Source organism: Cygnus olor, chromosome 29, assembly GCF_009769625.2.
Source record: "Cygnus olor isolate bCygOlo1 chromosome 29, bCygOlo1.pri.v2, whole genome shotgun sequence".
Lineage (NCBI taxonomy): Eukaryota > Metazoa > Chordata > Aves > Anseriformes > Anatidae > Cygnus > Cygnus olor.
In genome coordinates, this window is record NC_049197.1 from 2,469,045 (window position 1) to 2,493,502 (window position 24,458).

A 24,458-nucleotide genomic window follows, 5' to 3' on the forward strand; every position below is an offset into this window, starting at 1 on the left:
ACCGGGCGGGGACCGGGGCGGGACCGGGGTTTCCTGTTGACTGGCGCCAGCCCCGTCATATGATCGCCGAGCGCACCGACGGGCAGCGGCGCCGGTGAGCGCCTGGGGCGGGGTAGCGGCACCGGCACCGGCACCGGGGCAGCGGCACCGAGGGAGGGGCACCGGGAGCGGGGGAGCGGTCCCGGGTTACCGGTCCCGGGGTACCGGGAGGGGTCTTGGGGTACCGGGAGGGTCCCGGGTCGGTGCTGGGTCTGTGGGGCTGGGGCTGGGGCACCGGGAGCGGGGCCGGTTGCGAGGTGCCGGTTCCCGCAGGACTCGCCATGGCGCTGGAGGGCGGGATGAAGTGCGTGAAGTTTCTGGTTTTCATCTTCAACTTCATCTTCTGGGTGAGTGCGGGGCCGGGGGGGCGGGGCGGGGGGGGCGGGGGGTGGACGAGGAGGAGGAGGAGGAGGAGGAGGAGGAGGAGGGGGGGGGGGGCGCCGGGCACGGGGTGTGTGTGTGTGGGGGGGCTCTTCCCCACCGAGCCCCCCGGGGGGGCAACGAGCGGGACCCCGGCGGGCAGCAGCCGCCGCCCCCTCGCTGGGCTCGCCCCGTCCGTTCCCCGAGCGCCGGGAGGAGCGGGACGGAAGGGGGGCGGGGGGGGGGGGGGGGGGGGGGCCGTGCAGCGCCGTGGCCATTCCGTCGTCAGTAGGCTCCAGGGGTAACAGGGCAGGGCCGGGCTGGCGCGCCCTGGCGGGGGCCGCCCAATACCAGGGGCGGGCCGGGGTCACCCCCCCGCACACAACGGGGCTGGGGGAGGGGGGGGGGGCCGGGGCAGGCCGCCCCCCCCCCCCACTTGGGTGCTGCCTCCGGGCTGGGGTCCCCACGCGGGGTTTGGGTTTTTGGGGGGGGGAAACGGTGGGGGCAGAGCACGGGTTTGGGGAAGTCGGGGTGAGGAAAGAGGCACGAGGAGGCCAACGGCCGGCGGGGGCGGGGGGGGCGCGTCCCGTCCCGTCCCGTTCCGTCCCGTCCCGTGGCCCCCCCGCGGAGGAAGGGGGCGGCCGGGGCTGACTCGTCCCGGTCCCACCCGGATCGCGCCGGGCTGCGTCACCCGGGGGGGCCGGGGGGGGGGGCTCGGCCGTCCGCCAGCGGTGGAGGGTTTGGGGTGGTGGGGGGGACACAGGCGCCAGACCCCCCCCCCCCCCCCCCCAGACCCCGAGGCTCGGAGTGTTTGTGCAGCGGGCGGCGGGGCCGGCTCTGTTTACCCACACCCAGCGAGCAAACAGCGCCGGCGGCCGCGGGGGGGGGCCGGGGCCTGACACCCCCCCCGGCGGGGAAGCTGTGGCTGGGGGGGGGCCCAGCTTGGGGGGACAGGATGGGACGGGACAGGGATGGAGCCGTTCCTGCTCCACGCTGCTCTGGAGGGGGGGGGGGGGTGCCCGCTTGGCTCTGCCTGGGCCCGGGGCGGGGAAATGGGGGGGGGGGGGGGGGCACAGGAACCAGCCCCGTGGCCACCCCCAGATCCGGCCGCGTCCCCCCCTCCCCGGCTGTGGAGCTGGCACCAGCCCCCCCGCCCCCCCCCCCCCGCCCCAAGGCCTCCACTGTGGCCGGAAGCAGAGCTTCCGATAGCCGCCAACGCACCCCCCCCCCGGCTGTGGTGGCCCCCCCTTGCCACTGATTTCTCCCCCCGCCACTGAGCACCCCCCCTCCCCCCCAGGGATGGGGTCCCCACCCCGGGCAGGCTCCAACCCCAGGACGATGCTCGTCGGTGCTGGACCCCCTGGGGGCTCTGTGGGGGGGTGGTGGCAGGGAGCCATGCCCCCCCTCCAGCTGTGCTGTGCCCCCCTCCCCCCAAGCTGTGTGTCCCCCCCCCCCCAGGTGTGCGGCGTGGCCCTGGTGGCCATCGGCATCTACGCGCAGGTGGCCCTCAATAAGGCGCTGGTGATGGGCAGCGCCCCGGCTGCCAGCAGCCCCGTGGCCATCCTGGTGGTCGGCATCGTCATCTTCTTCGTCTCCTTCTTCGGCTGCTGCGGCGCCTGGAAGGAGAGCTACTGCATGGTCACCACGGTGAGGGGGGGGGGGCTCAAGGGTGGGGGGCGAGGGGGGGCTCAAGGGTGGTCCTGACCCCCCCCACGTTGCCTTCATCCCCTGCAGTTTGCCGTCCTGCTCAGCATCATCTTCCTGGTGGAGATCGCTGCCGCCATTGCCGGCTACGTCTTCAAGGATAAGGTGAGGAGGGGGCGTGGAACCGCTGTTATGTGCCCCCCCTCCCCAGATGTGTCCTGAACAACCCCCCCCACCCCCCCAGGTCCGCTCGAAGCTGGAGGAGGGGCTGTGGGACACCATGCGCAAGTATGGCGAGGACCAGCCACTGACTGAGGCGGTGGACAAGCTCCAGGAGGACGTGAGCAGCTCTGCCCCGTGGGCTGGGGACCCTGGGCTTGTGCCCCCCCATCTTATTTTATGTTCCCCCCCCCATCTTATTTTGTGTCCCCCTCCTGCAGTTCCACTGCTGCGGAGCCAGCAACTACACGGACTGGGCCAGCATCGAGCGGTTCAGGGCCAACGACACCGTGCCCCGGTCCTGCTGCCGCATCAACACCACCACCTGCAACATCCACCCCAGCCCCGCCACCGTCTACGAGAAGGTGAGGACCCCCCCCGCCCCCCCGGCACTGCTCAGCCCCCCCCTCCTGGGGATGCCAGCCCCTGAGACCCCCCCCTCTCTGCTCCCCCCCCCCCAGGGCTGCCTGCAGGCTATGGAAGCCTGGATGAAGAAGAACATCCTCATCGTGGCCGCCGTTGCGCTGGGCATTGCCTTCTTCGAGGTGGGTGGGGGGCTGGGACCTCCCTCAGCGGGCTGGGATCCCTCCCCCCCATAGTGTATGTGAGTGTGTTGGAGGGGAGGCTCCGGGACCAATCCCCCTGCCCTCTCCCTTCGCAGATCCTGGGCATCATCTTCACCTGCTGCCTGATGAAGGGCATCCGCAGCGGCTATGAGGTCATGTAGCCCCCGATGGGCACCGCGGCAACCCCAGCCCTCGCTGCCCCCACCTGGGGGGGCCCCATGTGCCAAACACCCCCCCACCCCCATGGGGGTCGCTGCCACCAGACCCCCCCCTGCTGTGTGCCAACAAGGGCTGGAGGGGCAGCACAGGGGGTTGGGGAAATAAAACAAAAAGCTTCCTTAAAGCTGTGGGGCTGGATTTGGGGGGGGGGGCATTAACCCTGGGGAGCCTCCAGGTGGTGCCCTCCCCAGCAGCGGCCTCATAAGGGTGCTGTAGGACACCATAAGGGTGCCAGGAGGGAACTGGGGGAGGCACTGGGATGCCCGATGTGGCCGGGAAGGCGCTGTGCCACGGCGAGAGGTTTATTGGCAGCACAGGGGTGGGGGGCACTGGCGGGGGGACGGGGTGGGGGGGGGGCACCTAGCAGTGGCAGTGCGCCGGCTTGGGCAGGATGAGGGCCAGGGCCAAGTCGACGACGCAGGCGGGCAGGTAGGAGGCAGGCAGCCAGAGCAGCTTGGCGTCCCAGCCCGCGCTGTAGCGGGTGCGCGGGTGCCGGGCGCCCAGGGCGTGCTCCATGCAGGCAGTCACCTTGCCCAGGTCCGCGTCGCAGATGACGTTCATGATGAGCCGCTGCACCTTCAGATCTAGGGGGCGGATGGGGGGGGGGGTTAGGGTCAGCCCCAGGCACATGCCCCGGTGTCCCCCGGGTCCCGTGCACCCCGGTGCCCCCCCAGGTCCTCTGTGCCCTGGTGCATGGAGGTGACCCCCGTGCCTGCGCCCCCCCCCCCCCCCCCAGCTCACACTTGTGGAAGAAATCCTCGCCGTAGCTGAGCTGCGTCTCCGGGCCCAGGCGTTCCCAGAGCCGCCGCAGGGCCGCCTCGATGCCCCCCAGGTCGGTGACGGCTGTCCTGAAGAAGCCGGGCTCCACGATGCTCACCTTCACCCCGAAGTGCCGCATGTCGCGCCTGCGGGCGATGCGTCCGTCCGTCAGGGGACGGGGACGGGGCTGGGGATGGAGATGGGGGGGGGACGGGACGCGGGCGGGGGACCCACCGCAGGCTGTCGGAGAAGGCCTCGATGCAGTACTTGGAGAGGCAGTAGCCGCCGCCGTTGGCGGAGAGGCGGCCGAGCACGCTGGAGGTGTTCACCACGCGGCCCCGCGCCCGCTTCAGCAGCGGCAGCAGCGCCAGCGTCACCTCGATGGCCCCGAAGGTGTTGACGGCCATCACCTGCCGGTAGTCCTCGATCCGCATCCACTCCGTGGGGCCGATGGGGTTGGCCACCCCTGCGTTGTTCACCAGCCCGAAGAGCCCTTGGGGGGGGGGGGGGGGAGAGAGGGGGGGGATTGGGGTGCCTCTAGTGGGGTCCCCAGCCTCACCCCACGGCAGCTCTGCAGGGACCCCAGCCCCTAGAGCAGCTCCCCATGTGCTTCACAGCCCCACCCTTGCCCCCCGTCCCCTCCCCAGAAACTCCCCAATCCTTCTTTAGGGCACCCCGGGGGAAGGAGGCTGCGTTCTGCCCCGCTGCCCACAAATGCTCCATCTCAGGTCCCCTGCTGCAATCCTTTCCTGCCCCATAGCACCCCTCCAGCCTCCCCCGGCCTGCCCCATAACATCCCTCCAGGACCCCCAAGCCTACCCTATAACACCTTACCAGCTCTCCCTGCCCCATAACCCCCCCCAGTACTCTCCTATCCTCCCCTACAACACCTTACCAGCTCTCCCTGCCCCATAACACTCCCCAAGGACCCCCGTAACACTCCCCAAGGACCCCCCTATCCTCCCCTAAAATACCTTGGCAGCTCTCCCTGCCCCCATAACACCCCCCCAGGACCCCCTTATCCTCCCCTATAACACCTTGGCAGCTCTCCCTGCCCCACAACACCCCCCCAATACTCCCCCATCCTCCCCTACGACACCTTACCAGCTCTCCCTGCCCCATAACACCCCACCAGGACCCCCTTATCCTCCCCTATAACACCTCGGCAGCTCTCCCTGCCCCATTACATGCCTCCAGGACCCCCCCCACCAGCCTGCCATATAACACCCCCTCAGGACCCCCTTATCCTCCCCTATAACACCTTACCAGCTCTCCCCCCCCCACAACACCCCCCCCCCCAAGCCCCCCCTCCCCCCCCAGCCTCACCTTTCTCGCCCACCTCCTCCCGCACCCACTCGGCAGCGCGGCGGACGCTGTCGGAGCGGGTGACGTCCAGCAGGGTGGTGCGGAGGTGCCCGGCGCAGCCCCGCTGCAGCCCCTCGGCCCCCTGGGGGGTCAGGCAGGCGGCCAGCACGCGGTAGCCGCGCCGGGCCAGCCGCCGCGCCAGCAGGTTGCCGAAGCCGCTGTCGCAGCCGGTGATGAAGACGTGCTTGTCCTGCACGCATGGCAGCCGCCGCCGGTCCCGCACCAGCCAGCCCAGCGCCCAGGCCAGCACCGCCAGCAAGAGGTACGGCCACATGGTGCGGGGGGGGGGGTGGGCCTGTGGGGACCGGGGGTCCCCCCCCCCAGGTCAATCCCTGCGCCCCTGGGGCCGAGCCCAGGCTCCCAACGCTGTGCCCCCTGCCCCCCCCCCCCCTTGGTGCCCTGCCCCACGCCACGGGGTCAGAGCCCCCCCCAAATTGCAAGAGGGGGGGTGCTGAGGATCTGGTCTCGGTCCCCGCCCCACAGCCCAGTGCCCTGGGGCACGCACTGGGGGGGTCCCTGCCCTGCTGCCCCCCACCTGGGCTGTAAGTGCCCCCACCCCCCCCAGAGGCCATGGCGTGACGGGGATTAGCTAGGTGCAAGGGGTCAGCACTTGGCCGTGATCTGGGGGGGGGGATTCCCAGCTGCTCCCCCCCACCCCAACTCAGCCCCAACCCAGAGCAGGGACACCCCCGCGTTCCCCCCCTGCTCCCACCCCACACGGGGGGGGGGGGGGCCCTCATGCCCTGTCTGTGTCCTGTACCCCCCCCATATAGAAGCCCTATAGGGCTGTGCCCCCCCCCAGCCCTATTTGTGGGGGCTCTGGGGGTGCCACACTGTGCCCCCCCCCCCCACCAAATACTCTCCATGGGGCTGGGATGGGGGGGTCCAGGCTCAGCCTCAGGCTCTGGGGGTGCCACACTGCCCCCCCCTCCCCAAAGTGCCCTATGGGGACGGGGGAGCAGCCAGCGTCCACCCTGGGTCCCCAGCAGGGGGACCTGGGGGGGCAGACAGGGGCTGAGCTGCCCCATGGGGGGGGGCACGGGGGGGGGCACCTACCTTTGGGGGCAGCGGGCTCCAGGCACAGTGGTGGCAGCAGCAACAGAGCTGGTCTGAGCTGGGGAGGGGGTGGCTGCATCCGCTCCTCCCCTGGGGCCTGGGGCCAAAGCTGGCGCCTGGGGGCCCCATTGGGGCCTGGAGGGGTTGGGGGGGGGGGGGGGGGACGGACACAGGACCCGCTGCCACCCCCCCCCAGTCCCCGGGGATTAGCGCCCCGAAGGCGCCTTTGTCCAGAGAAAAAGGGGCCTCAGAGCCGGGTTTAGCATTAAAGAGGATGAGGGGGCTTAGGGGGGGCAGCCAGGGCCGCGCCGCCCCTCGCCGCGGCTTTATTCTGTGTGCGGGGGGGGGTGACGGGGGGGGGGGCACCCCCCCGGGGGGGGCGCTCAGGAGCAGGCGGGCTGCAGCTGCCCCTTGTAGACGTACTCCAGCGCCGTGGCGATGGTGCGCATGTCCAGCTCGATGCTGCGCGCCCAGTTCTCCACGTCGCCGATCTCCTGGAGGGGGGGGGGGGGGCAACGAGGGGGTGTCAGGGTGCTGCTGGTGATGGGGGGGGGAGTCTGGGGGGGTGTCCCGCGCCCACCTTGAGGGCCTGGTTGAAGTTCTCCACCATGGTGATCCACTGCCCCGTCTGCTTGGCGAACTGCGCCGCCTGCGCCTGCAGCGTCTTCACCTCCTGGTCCAGCTTGCGCTGGTTGACGTAGGCCTGGGCCACCCTGGGGGGGTGCGGGGAGGGGAATTTGGGGTGGGTGAGGGGTGACGGGGGTCAACGGGGGGGGCGATGGGGGATTAGGGGGCGTGTGAGGGGTGGGTGGGGTTAATGGGGGGGGTGACGGGTGATATGGGGTTAGTGGGGGTCAAAGGGGGAGTGGGGGGTGATATGGAGGTAATGGGGGTCAAAGGGGGAGTCGGGGGGTCAGTGGGAGGGTGAGGGGGGATATGGGGGTCAACGGGGGGTGATGGGGGTTAATGGGGGGGTGAGGGGTGATATGGGGGTAATGGGGGTCAGCGGGGGGATGGCGGGGGGTGATGGGTGATTTGGGGATGATGGGGGGGTTATGGGGGTTAATGGGTGACATGAGGGTAATGGGGGTCAGTGGGGGGTGATGGGGGCTTAGTGGGGGTCAACAAGCGGTGATGGGAGATTGGAGGTTGATGGGGGGTGATGGGGGTTAACGGGGGGGTGGTGGGGGTTAATGGGGGGGTGATGGGTGATATGGGGGTAATGGGGGTCAAGGGGGGTGGGGGGGTCATGGGTGATTAGGGGGTGATGGGGGGGTAATGGGGGTTAACGGGGGTGGTGGTGGGGCGATGGGGGAGTGATGTGTGATATGGGGGTCAATGGGGGGGTGATGGGGGGTGATGGGGGAGGTGATGGGGGTTAATGGGGGGTGACGGGGATTAATGGGGGAACGATGGGTGATACGGGGTAATGGGGGTCAAGGGGAGGTTATGGGGGTTAATGGAGGGTGATGGGGGTTAATGGGGGTCAAGGGGGAGGTGACGGAAGAGGTGATGGAGGTTAACGGATAACAGGGGGGTTGATGGAGGTTAAAGGGGGGGGTGATGAGGGTTAATGGGGGGGTGACGGCATGATGGGAGGGTAACGGGGGGCGATGGGGGCGTTATTGGGGGGTGATGGGGAGATTATTGGGGGGGGGGGATGGGGGGGACTATTCCCAGGTTTGGGGTGAGGCTCCCAAAGTGTGGCCGGTGTCAGAGGGGAACGGGGGGGGGGGGTCCCGAGGGAGGAGGGGTCCCGGGGGGGGGGTTCCCGGGGAGTCCCCGCGCTCACCCCACGTTCAGGTGATCCACCAGGGCCTCGGTCAGGCGCGTGGCGGCGGCGATCGCCTCCCTGCGGCGCCGCTCTGCGGGACGCAGCCGTCAGCGCGCGCGCCGTGACGTCAGCGCCGTGACGTCAGCGCCGCGCCGCCTGACGTCACGCCCGCGCGGGCCGTGACATCACGCACCGGTTCCCTCCACCCCCCACCCCCCACCCCCCCAACCCGACCCCACCCGGACACCGCCGCGGCCCCCCCCTCTGCGATTGGCGGCGCCGCGGGCCAATGGGGCGGCGCGGCTGCCGGCGCCGCCGGCCAATGGGCGCGCGACGCGGGGGCGGGGCGCGGCGGTCGCCATGGCAGCGCTCACCCTGCAGCTCGCGCCGCTCGCCCTGCCGCGCCTGGTGCTCCCGCAGCAGCCGGGACAGCATGGCGGCCCCGCTGTGCGTCGCCCTGCGTCATGGCGTCACCGCCGCCCCGCCCCGCCGCGGGGCTTGATGGGGACGGGGAGGAGCTGGGGGGGTGGCGGGGGCCTCGGGGGGGGCGCTATAGGGGGCTGGTGGGGGCCCTATAGGGGGCCCTATAGGGGCCGACGGGGTGCTACAGGGAGCTGGTGGGGCGCTATAGGGGCCCTATAGGGGCCCAAGGAGAGCTGTAGGGGTCTGATTGGGCGTTATAGGGGCCCAGGGGGTGCTCTAGGGGCCCAAGGAGCGCTACAGGGGGCTGGTTGGGCTCTGTAGGGGCCCAGGGGGTACTATAGGGAGCTGATGGGGTGCTGTAAGGCCCAAGGAGTGCTATACGGGCCTGGGGGGGGGGCGCGCTATAGGGGCCACGGAGTACTATAGGGGTCTAACGGGGCAGTGTAGGGGCCCAGGGGGTGCTCTAGGGTCCCAAGGAGTGCTATAGGAGTGTGGAGGGTACCTATAGGGGCCAAGGAGCGCTACAGGGGGCTGAAGGGGCCCTATGGGGGCCAAGGAGCACTACAGGGCCTGGGGGGGGCGGTATAGGGGCCCAGGGGTGCTATAGGGAGCTGATGGGGTGCTAGAGGGGCCTAAGGAGCGCTATAGGGGCCGGGGGGGGGTGCTATAGGGTCCCAAGGAGCACTATAGGGGTCTGACTGGGTGCTGTAGGGGCCCAGGGGGTGCTACAGGGAGCTGATGGGGTGCTAGAGGGGTGCAAGGAGCTCTATAGGGGCTGGAGGGGGGGCACTATATGGGCCAAGGAGCACTATAAGGGTCTGATTAGGCGCTGTAGGGGCCCAGGAGGTGCTATAGGGGCCCAAGGAGCGCTATAGGGGGCTGAAGGGGCCCTATAGGGGCCAAGGAGCACTATAGGGGCCGGGGGGGGGGGTCGCTATAGGGAGCTGATAGGGTGTTACAGGGGCCCAAGGAGTGCTATAGGGCCCGGGGGGGCCAGTCGCTATAGGGGCCCAAGGAACGCTATAGGGGTCTAATGGGGTTCTGTAGGGGCCCAGGGGGTGCTCTAGGGTCCCAAGGAGCGCTATAGGGGTGTGGAGGGGGCATAGGACCCTAGAGGGCGCTATAGGGACCTGATTCGGCCCTATAGAGGCTGAGGGCGTATGCTATAGGGAGCTGATAGGGCGCCATGGGGGCCCAAGGAGCGCTGTAGGAGTGTGGCTGGGTGCTATAGGGGGCTAAGGAGCGCTGTAGGGGGCTGATGGTGCGTTATAGGGGCCAAGGAGCACTGTAAGGGGTCTGATTGGGCTCTTCAGGGGCCCAGGGGGTGCTATAGGGACCCAAGGAGTGCTATAGGGGTGTGGAGGGGGCATAGGACCCTAGAGGGCGCTATAGAGGCCTGAATCGGCCCTATAGAGGCCAAGGAGCACTATAGGGAGATGATGGGCTACTATAGGGGCCAAGGGGATGCTATAGGGGCCCAAGAAGCGCTATAGGGGACTGAAGGGGCCCTATAAGGGTCAAGGAGCACTATAGGGGCCCAGGGGGTGCTATAGGGAGCTGATGGGGTGCTATAGGGACCCAAGGAGCGCTATAGGGGCCAGGGGAGGGGCGCTATAGGGGCCCAAGGAGCGCTATAGGGGTCTAATGGGGCACTGTAGGGGCCCGGGGGTGCTCTAAGTTCCAAGGAGCGCTATAGGGGTGTGGAGGGGGCATGGGACCCTAGAGGGTCCTATGGGGACCCTATAGGGGCCTGATTGGGCCCTATAGAGACCGAGGGGGTGCTATAGGGAGATGATGGGGCGCTATAGGGGCCCAAGGAGTGCTATAGGGGTGTGGCTGGGTGCTATAGGTGCCCAAGGAGCGCTGTAGGGGGCTGATGGGGCGCTATAGAGGCCAAGGAGCACTATAGGGGGCTGATGGGCCACTACAGGGACCAAAGAGCACTACAGGGGTCTGACTGGGCGCTGTAGGGGTCCAAGGAGGGCTATAGGGGCCCAAGGAGCGCTATAGGGGTCTGATTGGGCTCTTCAGGGGCCCAGGGGGTGCTATAGGGGCCCAAGGAGCGCTATAGGGGTGTGGAGGGGCATAGGACCCTAGAGGGCGCTATAGGGGCCTGAGGAGCCTTTAGGGTCTGGGGAATGGGGGGGCTATAGGGGCCCGAGGAACCTATAGGGATTGAGGTGGGGCACCGGGACCTGGGGGGTGGGCTGTGGGGACCCACAGGGGCCTGGGGCGGGGGCTGTGGGTTCCCAGGTGGGGGCCTGGGGGGCCCGCAGTGGCCATAGGGGTCTGGCTGAGGGGGGGGCTACAGGGACCCCTAGGGGCTGGGGGTGCTGTAGGGGTCTGTTTGGGAGCCTGGGGGGGGCTGAGGGAGCCTGGCTGGGGGGGGGGGGGGGGGGCAGAAAAGGGACCCTGGGGGTTTCTTCCTCCTCCTCCTCCTCCTCCTTCCTCCTCCTCCTCCTCTTCTTCCTCCTTTCCTCCAGCGGTGGCCGGGGGTGGGCAGGGGGCCAGGGGGGCGCTGGCACAGAGCAGCCCCGTTCCCGTTCCCATTCCCATTCCCGTTCCCGTTCCCTTTCCCATTCTCTGCCACCCCCCCCCCCCCCCGGGAAGTGAGCGCCTCTTTCCCACGGTGGCCAGGCCAGCGGGAAGGGATTTGGAGGCTCGGGGGGAGGGGAGTGGGGGGCTGGATGGCAGCCAGGTGTTGGGGGGGGGGGCTCGTTCCCCCACCTCACCCCCAGGCCAGCGGCGAGGAGGAGGAGGAGGAGGAAGAGGTCAGCGCAGCTCCCGCAGGGCCGAGCGGCTCGGCCAACTCCCAGCCATCTCTGCGGGCCTGGGGGGAGCGGCGGTGGTTAAAAATAGCCCCCGGGCTGGAAAATATGACTGCCCCCCCCCCCCAGGCCACTGCGGGGGCGCGGGGCTGCTCGCTCCCGGGGGGCCTGGCCCCGCTGCGCACCCCCTGCCCGCTCCCCCCACCCCAGTGTGGGTCCCAGTCCTGCTGGGGGGGGGGGGTTGACCCCACCCAGGGGTGCCCCATGGTGGGTGCTGGGGGGGGGGCGGTGGTGCTGGGGTGGCGGGGGGGGGGCGGGGCATGAGCCTGGTGCGTGGTGGCAAACGTCCCACAGCGCTTGGGGAGACACGGGGGGGGGGGGTGCAAAGTGTGTGGGGGGGTGCTGTGGTGTGGTGTAACAGGGTGTGCTGTGATGTGGGGTGCAAAGGGGGGGGGGGGTGCAAAGTGTGGGGGGGGGGCACTGCAACTTGGGGTGCTGTGCGCTGTGGGGTGCCGTGTAGGGCAACTCGGGGTGCACTGCGGTGCAGTGGGGGTGCTGTGCACTGCGATGGGGGTGCTGAGCACTGCAATTGGGGGTGCTGTGCAATGGGGGTGCCAGCACCCCGCGTGTGTCCGGGGGCACGGGCACAGGACGCGATGCGTCGCAGCACGCTGGGCAGCGCCGGGCCGGGTACGGCGTGTGCCGGTGCCGTGTCCCGGTGCAGCGTCACCGTGGTGCGTCCCGGTGCAGCGTCCCGGTGAGCCGTCCCTGTGCGGTGTCACCGCTCTGTGTCACCGTGGTGTGTCATCGCCGTGCGTCTCTGTGCAGTGTCACCACGGTGTGTCACCACTCTGTGTCCGCTGCAGCGTCCCCACGCAGTGTCACGGCAGCGTGTCCCCGTGCAGTGTCCCCGTGCAGTGTCCCCGTGCAGTGTCCCCGTGCAGTGTCACCGCGGTGTGTCCCGTTGCACCGTCCCCGTGCAGCATCCCCATGGTGTGTCCCCGTGCGCTGTCACTGTGCAGTGTCACAGCCATGTCCCCGTGCAGTGTCACTGTGGTGTGTCCCCAAGCAGTGTCCCCGCGGTGTGTCCCCATGCACTGTCCCCGTGCAGTGTCCCCGTGGTGTGTCCCCAAGCAGTGTCCCCGCGGTGTGTCCCCATGCACTGTCCCCGTGCAGTGTCCCCGCGGTGTGTCCCCAAGCAGTGTGACTGTGCGGTGTCCCCACGGTGCGTCCCGTTGCACCGTCCCCGCGCAGCATCCCGGTGCGGCATCCCCGCGGCGCGTCCCCGTGCGCTGTCACCGCGCAGTGCCACAGCCGCGTCCCCGTGCCGTGTCCCAGCCCCGCCGTCCCCCCGCCTGTCACTCGCCGCGGGGCGGGGGCCGCGCTGGCCGCCAGCCGGGCCCGCAGGGGCGGGGGGCGGACCGGAGCGGCGGGGAGCGGCCGGCGGGGAGCGGCGGGGAGCGGCGGGGAGCGGCGGGGGAGCGGGGCGCCATGGCGGGGCCGCGCTGGCTGCCCTGGCTGTGCCTGCCGCTGCTGGGCAGCGCCGCCTTCAACCTGGACGCGGGCAGCACGCTGCTGAAGGACGGCGCCAAGGGCAGCCTCTTCGGCTTCTCGGTGGCCCTGCACCGGCAGCTCAGCCCCGAGCCGGCCAGCTGGTGAGCGCCTGGGGGGGGGGCTGCGCCGCGGGGACCCCCCCGGCCCCCTCCCCATCCCCGCCTCCGGCGGCCCCGGGGTCATTCAGCGGGAAGCGGGGTGCTGGGGGGGAGCCCCGGGGTGCTGGGGGGGTAGGGGGGACACGCGCGTTCGGCCGCCGGACCCCCCCCCCCCCCCCTCCAGCCCCGGCCCCGGCCCCGCCGCCCCCACGCCCCGCTCGGTGCCCAGCCGCCGGACGCCCACCCGCGTGCCAGGGGAGCCGCCGGCCCCGGGGGGGGGACCCAGCTGCAACGGAGCGGGGGGACACGAAGGCGAGGAGCCGAGCGGGGGGAGCCCCGGGGGTCCCGCAGCCCCCCCACCCCGTGCCCAGTGCGCCCCCGGTCGGGGCCGGTGGCGCCAGCGCGGTGGTGCCGGTGGGAGCCGCCCGGCCCCCGCTGCCGCCCTCTCGACATTCCTGGCGCTGCCGGGCCCTTGGCGCTCCCTGCCCGGTGCTGGAGCTCCCGGCAGGTGCTTGTGGAGCTGCTGGCATCGTGCTGTGCTCCGCGGCACCGGGAACCAGGCACGGCACCGGGAACCGGGCATGGCACCAGCACTGGGTGCTGGGCACAGCACCAGGAGCTGGGCACAGCACTGGCACTGGGAATCGAGCGTGGCACTGGGCACTGGGCAGGCCCCGGGAACTGGGCACGGCACCGGGAACCGGGCACGGGGCACCGGCACTGGGAACCGGGCATGGCACCGGGCACAGCACGGGCATGGCACCATGCATGGCACGGGGCATGGCACCGGGCACTGGGCATGGCACCAGGCATGGCACCAGGCACTGGGCACAGCACGGGCACAGCACCAGTCGTGGGACCAGCACCAGTGTCCCCCTGCTCGTCCCCTCCAGTCCCCCCAGCCCCAGCATCTCCGGGGGCAGCCTCAGCCCCGAGCTCCTTACTTGGAGCCTTGGCCCGGGCACCCCGGGCACTGCCCAGTGTGGGGGGACGCGCCCGTGCCTGCTCCTGGCTCCCTCCTTTTTTGGGCATGTTGCTGCCGAGTTATTTTGAGTGAATTCCAGTTTATTTTTACCAGCTCTGCCTCTCCGTCCCCTCCTGGGGCTCCTTTGTGTCTTGAGGCCATCGTCCCCCGGGGACAGGCCAGGGGGTGCCCCACGGCCACAGGGGAGCCGCCACCTCCGCGCTCCTCAGGGCACAGCGGGACGGGGCTGAGACCCCTCCCCACGGGACATGGGGGGGCTGGGGGGAGCTCAGGGGGATGGGGCCAGGGGGGGCCGGGGCGCTCTGAGGCCTGGGAAGAGCCGTGCTGGGGCCGTGGCTGCTCGGCCGCGCTGGCACCGAGCTGGGCACACGCGGTGCCCACAGCCGTGAAATCGGGGTGGGAGCGCGGGGACAGCTGCACGGGGGCGGCGGGCAGGGGGCCGTGGCGAGGGGGGTGTGGGGGGGGCGAGCGTGCAAAGCTGGCAGCGTGCGTGCAAAGCCAGCAGTGCTGGTGGGGGGGGAGGGGGGGCACACACATCCACACGCGCGTGCCCTGACCGGGGGGCTCCCCGTCCCCGCAGGCTGCTGGTGGGGGCCCCCCTGGCGCCGGCGCTGCCCAGCCAAGCTGCCAACCGCACCGGGGGGCTCTTCGCCTGCCCGCTGACCCCCGAGCTCTCCGACTGCTGGCGGGTGCCCATCGACGAGGGAGGTGAGGTGCTCGGCCCCCCCCGCAGGGGGCAGAGGGGATGGAGGGGATGGGGATGGCAGCGCTGATGCTGTTCCCCCGCCCCCCCCCCCAAGTGGACCTGCAGAGAGAGAGCAAAGAGAACCAGTGGCTGGGGGTGAGTGTGAAGAGCCAGGGCGCCGGCGGCAAGATCGTGGTGAGCACCCGGCGAGGGGGGGTCAGGGGGGACACTGGCAGGGAGCGGGGAGGTGGCGGGGGTGCCCCGCAGCCTCCTGACGCCGCCCCCGCTCGCAGACCTGCGCCCACCTGTACGAGGCGCGGAACCGGGTGCGGCAGCCCCTGGAGACGCGGGACGTGATCGGGCGCTGCTTCGTGCTGAGCCAGGACCTGCGGGTGCGCGACGAGCTGGACGGCGGCGAGTGGAAGTTCTGCGAGGGGCGGCCGCAGGGCCACGACCGCTTCGGCTTCTGCCAGCAGGGCCTGGCCGCCGCCTTCAGCCCCGACCAGCACTACATCCTCTTCGGGGCCCCCGGCACCTACAACTGGAAGGGTGAGCGTGGGCAGGCGCCCAGGGGCACGAGTGGGTGCAAGCGCAGCAGTGGGTGTGAGCGGGGTGCGTGTCCACGTGTGCTTGGGTTTGCGCACACGTGCCGGTGAGTGTGTGCGTGCTGCGGGTGGGAGCACCACGGTGGGGTGTGTGTGCACGCGTGTGTGTGTGCATGTGTGTGTGGGGTGCACGCGTGTAAGCGTGTGCACGTGTGGGTGCTGGGTGAGTCGTGGGGGCCGTGTGCATGCGCACGGCTGTGGGTGCACGGCTGCGTGTCCGTGCTGTGGGATGCCCGGCGAGGGCAAGACCCCTCCCACGCTCACAGCTCCGCGGGACAGCCAACATCTCCGGCGCCCCTTTTGTCCCCGTGCAGCAGGACGGTCCCCGGGAGGGTCCCCCCGGGAGGGTCCCCCAGCCCCTCTGACCCCTCCTCGGTTTGGCAGGGAACCTGCGCGTGGAGCTGCTTAACCAGAGCTCCCTCGACCCGCTGCGCTACGACGACGGCCCCTACGAAGCGGGGGGCGAGAAGGACCAGGACCCCTCGCTCATCCCCGTGCCCGCCAACAGCTACTTGGGTACGGGCACGGCGGAGCCTGGCGCGGCATGGGGAGCCCCCCGGACCCCCCCGCCCGGCTCCAGCCTGCCCCAAACCTGGCGCCCTCCCTGACCCCCCCCCCCCCTCTCTTTCTCTCTCGGCCCGCCGGGCGCAGGTTTGTTGTTTGTGACAAACGTTGATAGCTCAGACCCCGACCAGCTGGTGTACAAAAGCCCAGACCCCAACGAGAAGGTGCCCGGCGCGGCCGGCGACGTGCCCCAGAATAGCTACTTGGGTTCGTACGCGGCGTCGCCGCGTCCCCGTGTGCCACCCCCTGGAGCCGTGTCGTGTCGGTGTCCCCCCCCCTCCATGTCTGTGCAGAGCAGAGGAGAGCGGAGCTGCTGCAGCCTCCGGGCCCCCAGCACACACACACATGCACACACACAGACACACACGTGTGCACGCGCCCAGCTCGCTTTGCACGCCCCCCCCCCTCCAGTGCACCCCCCTCTGCACACCCAGGTGTGCACACACAGCCCCTTGCACACCCAACCCTACACATGCGTGGCTGTGCCCTGCCCTGTGCCGCCCCCATGCCCCCGGGACCGTTTTGGGTCCGTGTGGTGCCTGTGCCCCCCCCCCCCCCGCCCCGGCTCCCCCTGTCCCCGTGCCCTGACTGTGGCCGTGTGTCCTGTCGCTGTGCCAGGGTTGTGGTGGGGGCACCGCCAGGCTTGGGGGGGGGCAGACACTGGGCGGGGGGGGGGGGGATTCCAGGGGTCCCACCTGAGTGCTGAGCCTGGCGTGCCCCCCCCTGCACCCCAAGTCCCTGTGCTTTTCCCTCCAGTGATGTTTCTGCATGGGGGCGGGTGCATGGGGGGGGGGGGGGGGGGGGTGCATGGGGGCTGCATCCTGCTGGGTGCCTGGGGGCTGGGAGGGCTGTGGCAGGGCTGGGGGGGCTGGGCACAGGCTGGGCTGTGCTGCTGGGGGGGGGGGGGGGGTCGGGTGCTGCCACTGCTGCATGGGGTTGGGGGTGGGCAGTCCCCAAGCCCCTGGGGGCTCTGCATCTGCTGGGGAGGGAGATCTGGGCGCTCCAGGTCTTGCTGCTCTGTCCCCAAAATCTTCCCTTCTGGCCCCAAAATCTTCCCTTCTGGCCATGCAGGGAAGGGAGGGGGCTGGTCCTCACCCCCCCCCCGCTTTCCCCCAGAGCTGGAAGAGGACCCAGGACCCCCCCACCTCTGCCATCCCCCCCCCCCCCAAGTACAGACTATATCGAGCACAGAGCAGGGAAACTGAGGCACGAGCCGAGCAGGACCCCCCTCACCCCATCCCCATGCCCCCCACCCCAAAGCACCAGGGCCCCCAGCCAGGCAGGGAGCTGAGCAGAGAGAGAGAGACGGACGGACGGACGGACAGAGGGCACCGGGTGGGGCATGGTGATGGGGGCCGGGTACAAATCACCCCCCCCCCACCCCCCAAAAAAAAAAAAAACCCAAAACCCTGAACCCACCCGCAGGTTTCTCGGTGGACTCGGGCACGGGCCTGACGCGGCGGCAGGAGCTGAGCTTCGTGAGCGGTGCGCCCCGCGCCAACCACACGGGCGCTGTGCTCATCCTGCGCCGCGACAGCGCCCAGCGCCTGGTGCCCGAGGCCGTGCTGCGGGGCGAGCAGCTCACCTCCGCCTTCGGCTATGCCCTGGCTGTGCTGGACCTCAACAGCGACGGGTGAGGCCGGGGGGGGGGGGGGAGGGCACAGGGTGGGGGTACCCACGGTACCCACGGTGCCCACGGTGCCGGGGACCCGCGGTGCCACCCTGTGGGGTGGCCCCAGGGCGGGGGGGGGGTGTGACGCGGCCGCCGTGCCCGCAGCTGGATGGACCTGGTGGTGGGGGCCCCCCACTTCTTTGAGCGCAAGGAGGAGATCGGGGGGGCCGCCTACGTCTACATCAACCCGGCGGGGCACTGGGACGCCGCCGCCCCCCTGCGCCTCAACGGCACCCGCGGCTCCATGTTCGGCATCGCCCTGGGCGCTGCTGGGGACCTCAACCAGGACGGCTTCGAGGGTGAGGGGTGCTGGGGGGGCTTGGGGATCCCCGGGTGCTGCTGCGTCCCACCCCCCCCCCACTCACCGCCTCTCCCCCCACAGATCTGGCTGTGGGAGCCCCCTTTGATGGCGCTGGCAAGGTCTACATCTACCACGGCAGCAACCTGGGCATCGTGGCGAAGCCGGCGCAGGTGAAGGATGGGGGTCGGGGGGGGCGGAAGTTCCCCGTTGCCTCCTGCTGCTGGTTCCCAGTGTCACAGCTGTCCTTGTCCCCAGGTCCTGGACGGGGAGGGTGTGGGGGTGACGGCCTTTGGGTACGCGCTCTCAGGGGGGCTGGATGTGGATGGGAACCTCTACCCCGACCTGCTCGTCGGCTCCCTCTCTGACACCGTGGTGCTGTACAGGTGAGTGCCTGCCACAGGCACCCCTGGCCCCAAACAGGGCACCCTAATCCCCAAGCATTCCTTGATCCCAAGCATCCCCTGATCCCAAGCATCCCCTGATCCCAAGCATCCCCTGTCCCCAAGCATCTCCTGATCCCGATCATCCCGTAACCCCAAGCACCCCGTAACCCTGAGCATCCTCCATCCCTGTGCATTCCCTAACCCTGAGCATCCCCCATCCGTGCACATCCCCTAACCCCAAGCATCCCCTAACCCCAAGCATCCCCTGATCCCAAGCACCCCGTAACCCCAAGCGTCCCCCATTCCTGTGCATCCCCTAACCCCAAGCGTCCCCTGTCCCTAAGCATTCCCCATCCCCTGGTCCCCCCATCCCCCTGACCCAGGGTCCCCCTGTCCCTTGGCACAGCTGGGGGGTCCCATGCAGGGGCTGTGCATGATGTGGGTGCCCCCAGTGGGGCCCAGCCCGGCACCACCGTGCTCCGTGCTCCCCCCCCGCAGGGCTCGCCCTGTGGTCCACGTCTCCAGGAACATCTCCCTGGTTCCCCCCAACATCGACCTGGAGCAGAGCAACTGCCAGCACCAGGAGGGCGTCTGGTGGGTGCCACGTGGCTGGGGGGATGAGGGGGGTGTCGGGGCCGCCCCGTCTCACTCCACCTCTGCCCCGTGCCCCTGTAGTGTGGATGTCCGAGCCTGCTTCAGCTACACAGCCAGCCCAGCCAGCTACAGCCCCCGCCTCGGTGAGTGGGCACGGGCAGAGGGGCTGGGGGGTGCTGGGGGGCTGCATGTCCCCCACAGAGGGGACGGGACCCCTGTGGGGCTGGGGGGACCCTGGCATGGCCCCGTCCCTCTGCCCCCAGTGCTGGAATACGTGTTCGACGCCGACACGGACCGGCGGCGGCTGGGCCATGCCCCCCGCGTCACCTTCCTCGGCCGCCGTCCCTCGGACCCTGAGCACCAGTTCTCGGATACAGTGGAGCTGCCCCGGCAGCGCGCCCGCGCCTGTGTCAAAGCCACCTTCCAGCTCCAGGTGGCTCCCTGTCCCTGTCCCTGTCCCTGTCCCCATCCCTGTCCCCATCCCTGTCCCTGTCCCCGTCCCCATCCCTGTCCCCACCCCGTCCCTGTCCCCATCCTGTCCCTGTCCTCATCCCGATCCTGACCCTGTCCTTGTCCCTGTCCCCATCCTTGTCTCCAAATCCGTCCCATTCCCAGACCCGTCTCCATCCCTATCCATTCCTGTCCCCATCCTTGTCCCTTCCCCATCCCTGTCCTCATCCCTGTGGCATTTCTGTCCCATCCCTGGCCTCTTCCCCATCCCTGTCCCCATCCATGTTCCATCCCTGTGCCATCTCCATCCCATCCCTGTCCCCATTCCCATGCCTGTGCCATCCCCATCCCATCCTTATCCTTTTCCCATCCCTGTCCCCATCCTCATCTCTGTCCCCGGCCCATCCCCATCCCCATCCCCATCCCCATCCCCATCCCCGTGCCATCCCTGTCCCTATCCTCGTCCCTGTCCCATCCCTGTCCCTGTCCCATGCCCCCCCCCTTACCCTCACCCTTGCTCTTGCTGTCCCCAGGACAGCATCCGTGACAAGCTGCGCCCCATCGCCGTCACCCTCGCCTACGGCATCCAGGGGGCCGGGGCAGCACGGCACAGCCGGGGGGCCACACGACACAGCCGGGGGGCCGCCCTGCCACCCCTGTCCCCCGTGCTCAGCCCCCAGCAGCCCAGCAGCCAGCGCACCGAGGTGAGGAGCCGTCCCGCTCGGGGCCAGCTCGGGGGCTGCCTCCCTCGAGGTGTCCCCGACCCTTTTGCCCCCCCCTCCCCCCCGCAGGTGCACTTTCTGAAGCAGGGCTGCGGGGACGACAAGATCTGCCAGAGCAACCTGCAGCTGCACTTCCAGTTCTGCGCCCGCCTGGGGGACGCCGATTTCGTGCCCCTGCCCAGGTGAGTGGGGCTGGGCACTGTTCATATTCCCCCCCCCCCCAACACATCCTCACCCCACGGGGTGGAGGGGACGCCCAGCGGGGGCTCACAGGGGCTGTGTCCCCCCCCCCCCAGGGGTGAGGATGGCACTGCCATCTTCGCCATGAGCGACCAGAAGGACGTGGCCCTGGAGATCCACGTCACCAACCTGCCCTCGGACCCCGCGGAGCCGCAGCGGGACGGGGACGATGCCCACGAGGCCGTGCTCACCGCCACCTTCCCTGAGGAGCTGCCCTACTCCGCCGTGCGCCCCTATGATGGCCGGGCACCCTCGGTGCGGCAGGGGCTGGGTAGGGGGTGAGGGAGGGGGGCTTTGGGGGTGTGGAGCAGTGGGGACAGATCTGGGGGTCCCAGGGATGCAGAGGGATGGGGATGGTCCTGAGGGTGCTGAGGGGGTGGGATGGGGATGGATGTAGGGGGATGGATCTTGCGGGGCTGGGGTTTGGGCAGAGGCTGGTCCCAAAGGTGATGGGGTTTGGGACGGTGCTGGTTCCGGGGGTGCTGGGGTTTGGGGCAGGGCTGGTTCTGGGGTGATGCTGGGGTTTGGGATGGGGCTGGTCCCAGAGGTGCTGGGGTTTGGGATGGGGCTGATCTTGAGGGATGCTGGGGTTTGGGACGGGTCTGGTCCCAAAGGTGCTGGGGTTTGGGACGAGGCTGGTCCCAGAGGTTCTGGGGTTTGGGATGGGGCTGGTTCCGGGGGTGCAGGATGGGGAGTGCCCGCAGCAGGTCCTCAGCTCTCTGCCCCCAGGACAAGCCGGTGGTGTGCCTCGCCAACCAGAACGGCTCGCAGGTGGAGTGCGAGCTGGGGAACCCCATGAAACGCGGAGCCCAGGTGGGCGCAGCTCCTTGAGCCCCTCCCATCCTCCCCGGGACCCCCAGCCCCAACCCTCGCCCTGTGCCCCCAGGTGCGTTTCTACCTCATCCTCAGCACCCTGGGCATCACCCTCCAGACCACGGACCTGGCAGTGGAGCTGGCCCTGTCCACGTGAGCCGGGGCGGGTGGCGGGGGCTCTGCAGGTGGCATGGGGGGGGCTCAGAGCGATGCTCCCCTCCCCCCCCCCCCCCCCCCTTCTTTTCCCCAGGATCAGCGAGCAGCCGGGGCTGGAGCCGGTGGTGGCTCGGGCGCGCGTGGTCATCGAGCTGCCTCTCTCCGTGACGGGGTGAGTGGCAGCGGGGTGGGGGCTGCCCCCCCCCCCCCCGCCCCCGGGTCCCCCTGACCCCCACCACTGTGTCTCCGCAGCGTGGCCGTGCCGCCCCGGCTCTTCTTCGGCGGGGTGGTGCGGGGCGAGAGCGCGGTGCGGCGGGAGAGCCAGGTGGGCAGCGCCGTGCGCTTTGAGGTGACGGTGAGTCTGGGGGGCTGGGGGGGGGGGGGGTGCGCAGCCGTGCCCCCCCAGCACATGCAGCCAACCCCAAACCGTCCCGCGCAGGTCTCCAACCGGGGCCAGTCGCTGAAGACGCTGGGCTCGGCCTTCCTCACCCTGCAGTGGCCCCATGAGATCAGCAATGGGAAGTGGCTGCTGTACCCGCTGCAGCTGGAGCTGGCGGCCGCACCGGGGCCGCGGGCAACCTGCAGCCCTGCTGCCAACCCGCTGCTGCTGGCCCTGGTACAGTGGGGGGGGGGAGTGGGACGGTGAGGAGGGGGGATGCTGTCCCCTCTCCATGCCAGTCCTTGTCCCCCAGGAGCCACCAGGGGACACTGAGCTCACCGAAGCACCCGCTGCGGGGTCCTGGCGGGTGCCAGCACCCGCAGAAAGGAAAAGGAATGTGACACTGGTGAGCGGGGCTCGGGTGCTCCTGCTATCGGGGTGCTCCCATCCCTAGGGTGCTCATGTTTCTGGGGTGCTCCCAGTCCTGGGGTGCGCCCGCTCCTGGGCGCGTGGCCACGCTGTGACCCCCTTGTCCCCCAGGACTGTGCCCAGGGCACCGCGCGCTGCCTGGCGTTTCGCTGCCCGCTGCACAGCTTTGAGCGTGCTGCCGTGCTCACCGCCCGCGGGCGGCTCTGGAACAGCACCTTCCTGGAGGTGAGAAGGGAACGGGGACGGGGACAGGGACAGGGATGGGGACAAGGACAAGCCCTGTCCCATGCCCCCGCTGCAGGAGTTCCTGGCCGTCACCTCGGTGGAGCTGATCGTGCGTGCCAGCGTCTCAGTGACCTCCTCCATCAAGAACCTGGTGCTGAAGGATGCCTCCACGCAGGTCTGACCCCACACCCCCAGCACCCGGCGCCCTCCCCGCCACCCCCTGACCCACGCTGCTGTCTCCAGATCCCTGTCACCATCTACCTGGACCCTGGGGTGGCGGTGGCTGGCGGCGTGCCCTGGTGGGTCATCCTCCTGGCCGTGCTGGCCGGCATTCTTGTCCTGGCCCTGCTGGTCTTCATCCTCTGGAAGGTGAGTGAGGGGGACGGGGTCCCTGTGGCAGGATGTGTCCCCACCCTGTGATACGGGGTGCCCTGGCTGTGCCATGCCATGCCGTACCACCCTGGCCATGCTACGCTACCCCTACTGTGTCGTGCCACACTGTGCTGCTGGGCCACTGCTACTCCATGCTGTGCCATGCCACGCGGTGCCGTGGTGTCAGGGCACTGCCGTGCCGTGCCGTGCCACGCCATGCCTTTGGACCAGTGCCGTGCCGTGCCGTGCCGTGCCCAGCCTCACCTTCTCACTTCCTCCCCAGTGCGGCTTCTTCAAGCGGAGCAGCCAAACCTCCCGCTACACCGCTAACTATTACCGGGCCCGCCGGAGGCTGCAGCCCTCCGAGGCGGACAAGCAGGCTCTGGAGGGCCAGCGGTAACGCGGGGCCGGCTCCCCGGGCCGGCAGCAGCCAGCACGGGTGCGCATGGGCGCGCAGCCCCCCTGCACGGGTGTGCAAAGGCGTGCAGTGTGCCCAGGAGGGGGGATGAGGGCTTGCGGTGTCTGCATGCAGTTGTGCGAGGGTTTGAAGCAGTGGGGTGGGTGGAAGAGGGTTTGCAGCATCAGGGTAGCATGGTGCGAGGGTTTGCAGTGCTGGCGTGTGGGTGTGCCAGGGTTTGCTGTGCTGGTGCACAGGTGTGCGAGGATTTGCAGGGCTGGCGTGTGGGTGTGCGAGGGTTTGCAGCATCGGGGGTGGCTGGATGAGGGTTTGCAGCGGCGGGGTGGCAGGGTAGGAGCCTGCGGTGCTGCTGGTGCATGGCCGTGCCAGGGTTTGCAGTGCTGAGCCAGGCCGTGCCGTGCTGGCACGCAGATATGCGAGGGTTTGCAGCACCGGTGCAACGTGCATGCCCCCGTGCTGACTTCTGGGGGGAGCACAGCGGGACAGGCAAGCGCAGAGCTGTGAGCACGTGGAGCCAGACCCGATCCCGTCTGGCTGCCTGTGCCGCCCAGCGGGGCTGAGCCGTGGCCAGGCGCTGCCCGCAGCCCCCGGTGCTGACCCCCGCTCCCTGCAGCTGGGCTTCTTCCGCCGGGCGCGCTACGCTCCGCCGGCCGTGCCGCAGTACCACGCTGTGAAGATCCCGCGGGAGGAGCGGCAGCAGTTCCGCGAGGAGAAGATGGGCACCATCCAGAGGAAGGAGTGGGCTGTGAACTGGAGCGAGGCCAGCGACGGGCACGTCACCCCCAGCTCGGCGTAGCCCTGGGGCTGCTGGCCGTGCTGCAGGACCCCAGCGGGCGCAGGGGGAAGTGGGACACGGAGCCCCCAGCCCTGCTGGCTATGCCCCAGGGAAGGAGCCTTTGGCAACGCGTCGGGACACGCACGTGTGTGCCAGCGCACGCCTGCCTCGGCCAGGCACACCCAGAACTGCTTGCACTGGGACAAGGCCCCCGGGAACGGCTCAGCTGTAGGCTGTGGCTTGTCCCCAGAGGGATGGATGTCCCCTGTAGGGACAGCTCGGCCCTACAGGGATGGCCCCATCCTATGAGGGGCTGGCTTGTCCCCAAGGGATGGCTTATCCCCAGAGGGATGGCTCGTCCCCAAGGGGCTGGCGTGTCCCCAAGGGGCTGGCGTATCCCCAAAGGGATGGCATGTCCCCAAAGGGCTGACGTGTCCCCGAAGGGGTGGCGCGTCCCCAAAGGCATGGCTTATTCCAGAGGGACGGCTTGTCCTGAAGGGATGGCGTGTCCCCAGAGGGATGGCGTGTCCCCAAGGGATGGCGTGTCCCCAGGGGGCTGGCTTGTCCCCAGAACACCTCAGCCCCCTTGGGGACGGCTCGACCCTACAGCGACCCCCTCCTACGAGGCCGACCCTGCCCCCGGGGCCGGCTCAGCCCCGAGCGTCGCTCAATGAAACCCAATAAAAGGAGCAGCCCCCCCGACCCCGCCCCGTGTCGTCCCTTCGAGCCCCCCCCGCCTTGGCCGATCCCGGGCGGGGCCCCACGCCCCCCCCAGCCCTCCCCCCGCCGGGGTTCGGGGGTCCCAGGTCCCAGCAGGGAGCGGGGAAGCGCCGGGGGCGGCCGAGC

At 70.1% G+C, this 24,458-nt stretch overlaps 4 protein-coding genes across 14 annotated transcripts; 2 read left to right on the forward strand and 2 right to left on the reverse strand.

Annotated features, from left to right (window-relative positions):
• The first annotated feature begins 15 nt into the window (after positions 1-15).
• CD63 (CD63 molecule) lies at positions 16-3,171 on the forward strand. The gene is made up of 8 exons (XM_040539568.1): positions 16-94; positions 313-386; positions 1,858-2,046; positions 2,134-2,208; positions 2,288-2,383; positions 2,484-2,627; positions 2,724-2,807; positions 2,924-3,171. Exons 2-8 carry the CDS (start codon positions 321-323, stop codon positions 2,987-2,989), a joined length of 720 nt encoding a protein of 239 aa, XP_040395502.1. The 5' UTR covers positions 16-94; positions 313-320; the 3' UTR covers positions 2,990-3,171.
• Positions 3,172-3,197: 26 nt separating this feature from the next.
• RDH5 (retinol dehydrogenase 5) lies at positions 3,198-5,470 on the reverse strand. Its single transcript, XM_040539555.1, has 4 exons — positions 5,133-5,470; positions 4,041-4,299; positions 3,789-3,952; positions 3,198-3,631 (listed from the first exon to the last, which is right to left on the reverse strand). The coding sequence occupies exons 1-4, from the start codon at positions 5,443-5,445 to the stop codon at positions 3,408-3,410; spliced, it is 960 nt and encodes a 319-aa protein (XP_040395489.1). The 5' UTR covers positions 5,446-5,470; the 3' UTR covers positions 3,198-3,407.
• Positions 5,471-6,485: 1,015 nt separating this feature from the next.
• On the reverse strand, positions 6,486-8,512 carry BLOC1S1 (biogenesis of lysosomal organelles complex 1 subunit 1). Its single transcript, XM_040539588.1, has 4 exons — positions 8,376-8,512; positions 8,020-8,092; positions 6,808-6,940; positions 6,486-6,721 (listed from the first exon to the last, which is right to left on the reverse strand). The coding sequence occupies exons 1-4, from the start codon at positions 8,434-8,436 to the stop codon at positions 6,611-6,613; spliced, it is 378 nt and encodes a 125-aa protein (XP_040395522.1). The 5' UTR covers positions 8,437-8,512; the 3' UTR covers positions 6,486-6,610.
• A 4,087-nt stretch (positions 8,513-12,599) lies between these two features.
• ITGA7 (integrin subunit alpha 7) lies at positions 12,600-24,312 on the forward strand. Of its 11 annotated transcripts, none has more exons than XM_040539437.1 (27): positions 12,600-12,847; positions 14,410-14,537; positions 14,630-14,709; positions 14,808-15,063; positions 15,504-15,635; positions 15,771-15,890; positions 17,109-17,316; positions 17,461-17,654; positions 17,738-17,826; positions 17,912-18,039; positions 18,538-18,633; positions 18,715-18,776; positions 18,897-19,066; positions 19,617-19,787; positions 19,875-19,987; positions 20,102-20,300; positions 20,775-20,858; positions 20,932-21,011; positions 21,109-21,186; positions 21,267-21,369; positions 21,454-21,630; positions 21,707-21,799; positions 21,934-22,047; positions 22,124-22,222; positions 22,291-22,416; positions 22,703-22,858; positions 23,451-23,588. In XM_040539437.1, exons 1-26 carry the CDS (start codon positions 12,684-12,686, stop codon positions 22,817-22,819), a joined length of 3,381 nt encoding a protein of 1,126 aa, XP_040395371.1. In that variant the 5' UTR covers positions 12,600-12,683; the 3' UTR covers positions 22,820-22,858; positions 23,451-23,588. The 11 variants fall into 11 exon arrangements, with proteins under 11 accessions (XP_040395371.1, XP_040395367.1, XP_040395372.1 ...); XM_040539429.1 differs by lacking the exon at positions 12,600-12,847 and adding an exon at positions 13,594-14,225; XM_040539433.1 differs by lacking the exon at positions 22,703-22,858 and having other exon boundaries at positions 23,451-24,312.
• Positions 24,313-24,458: the final 146 nt, after the last annotated feature.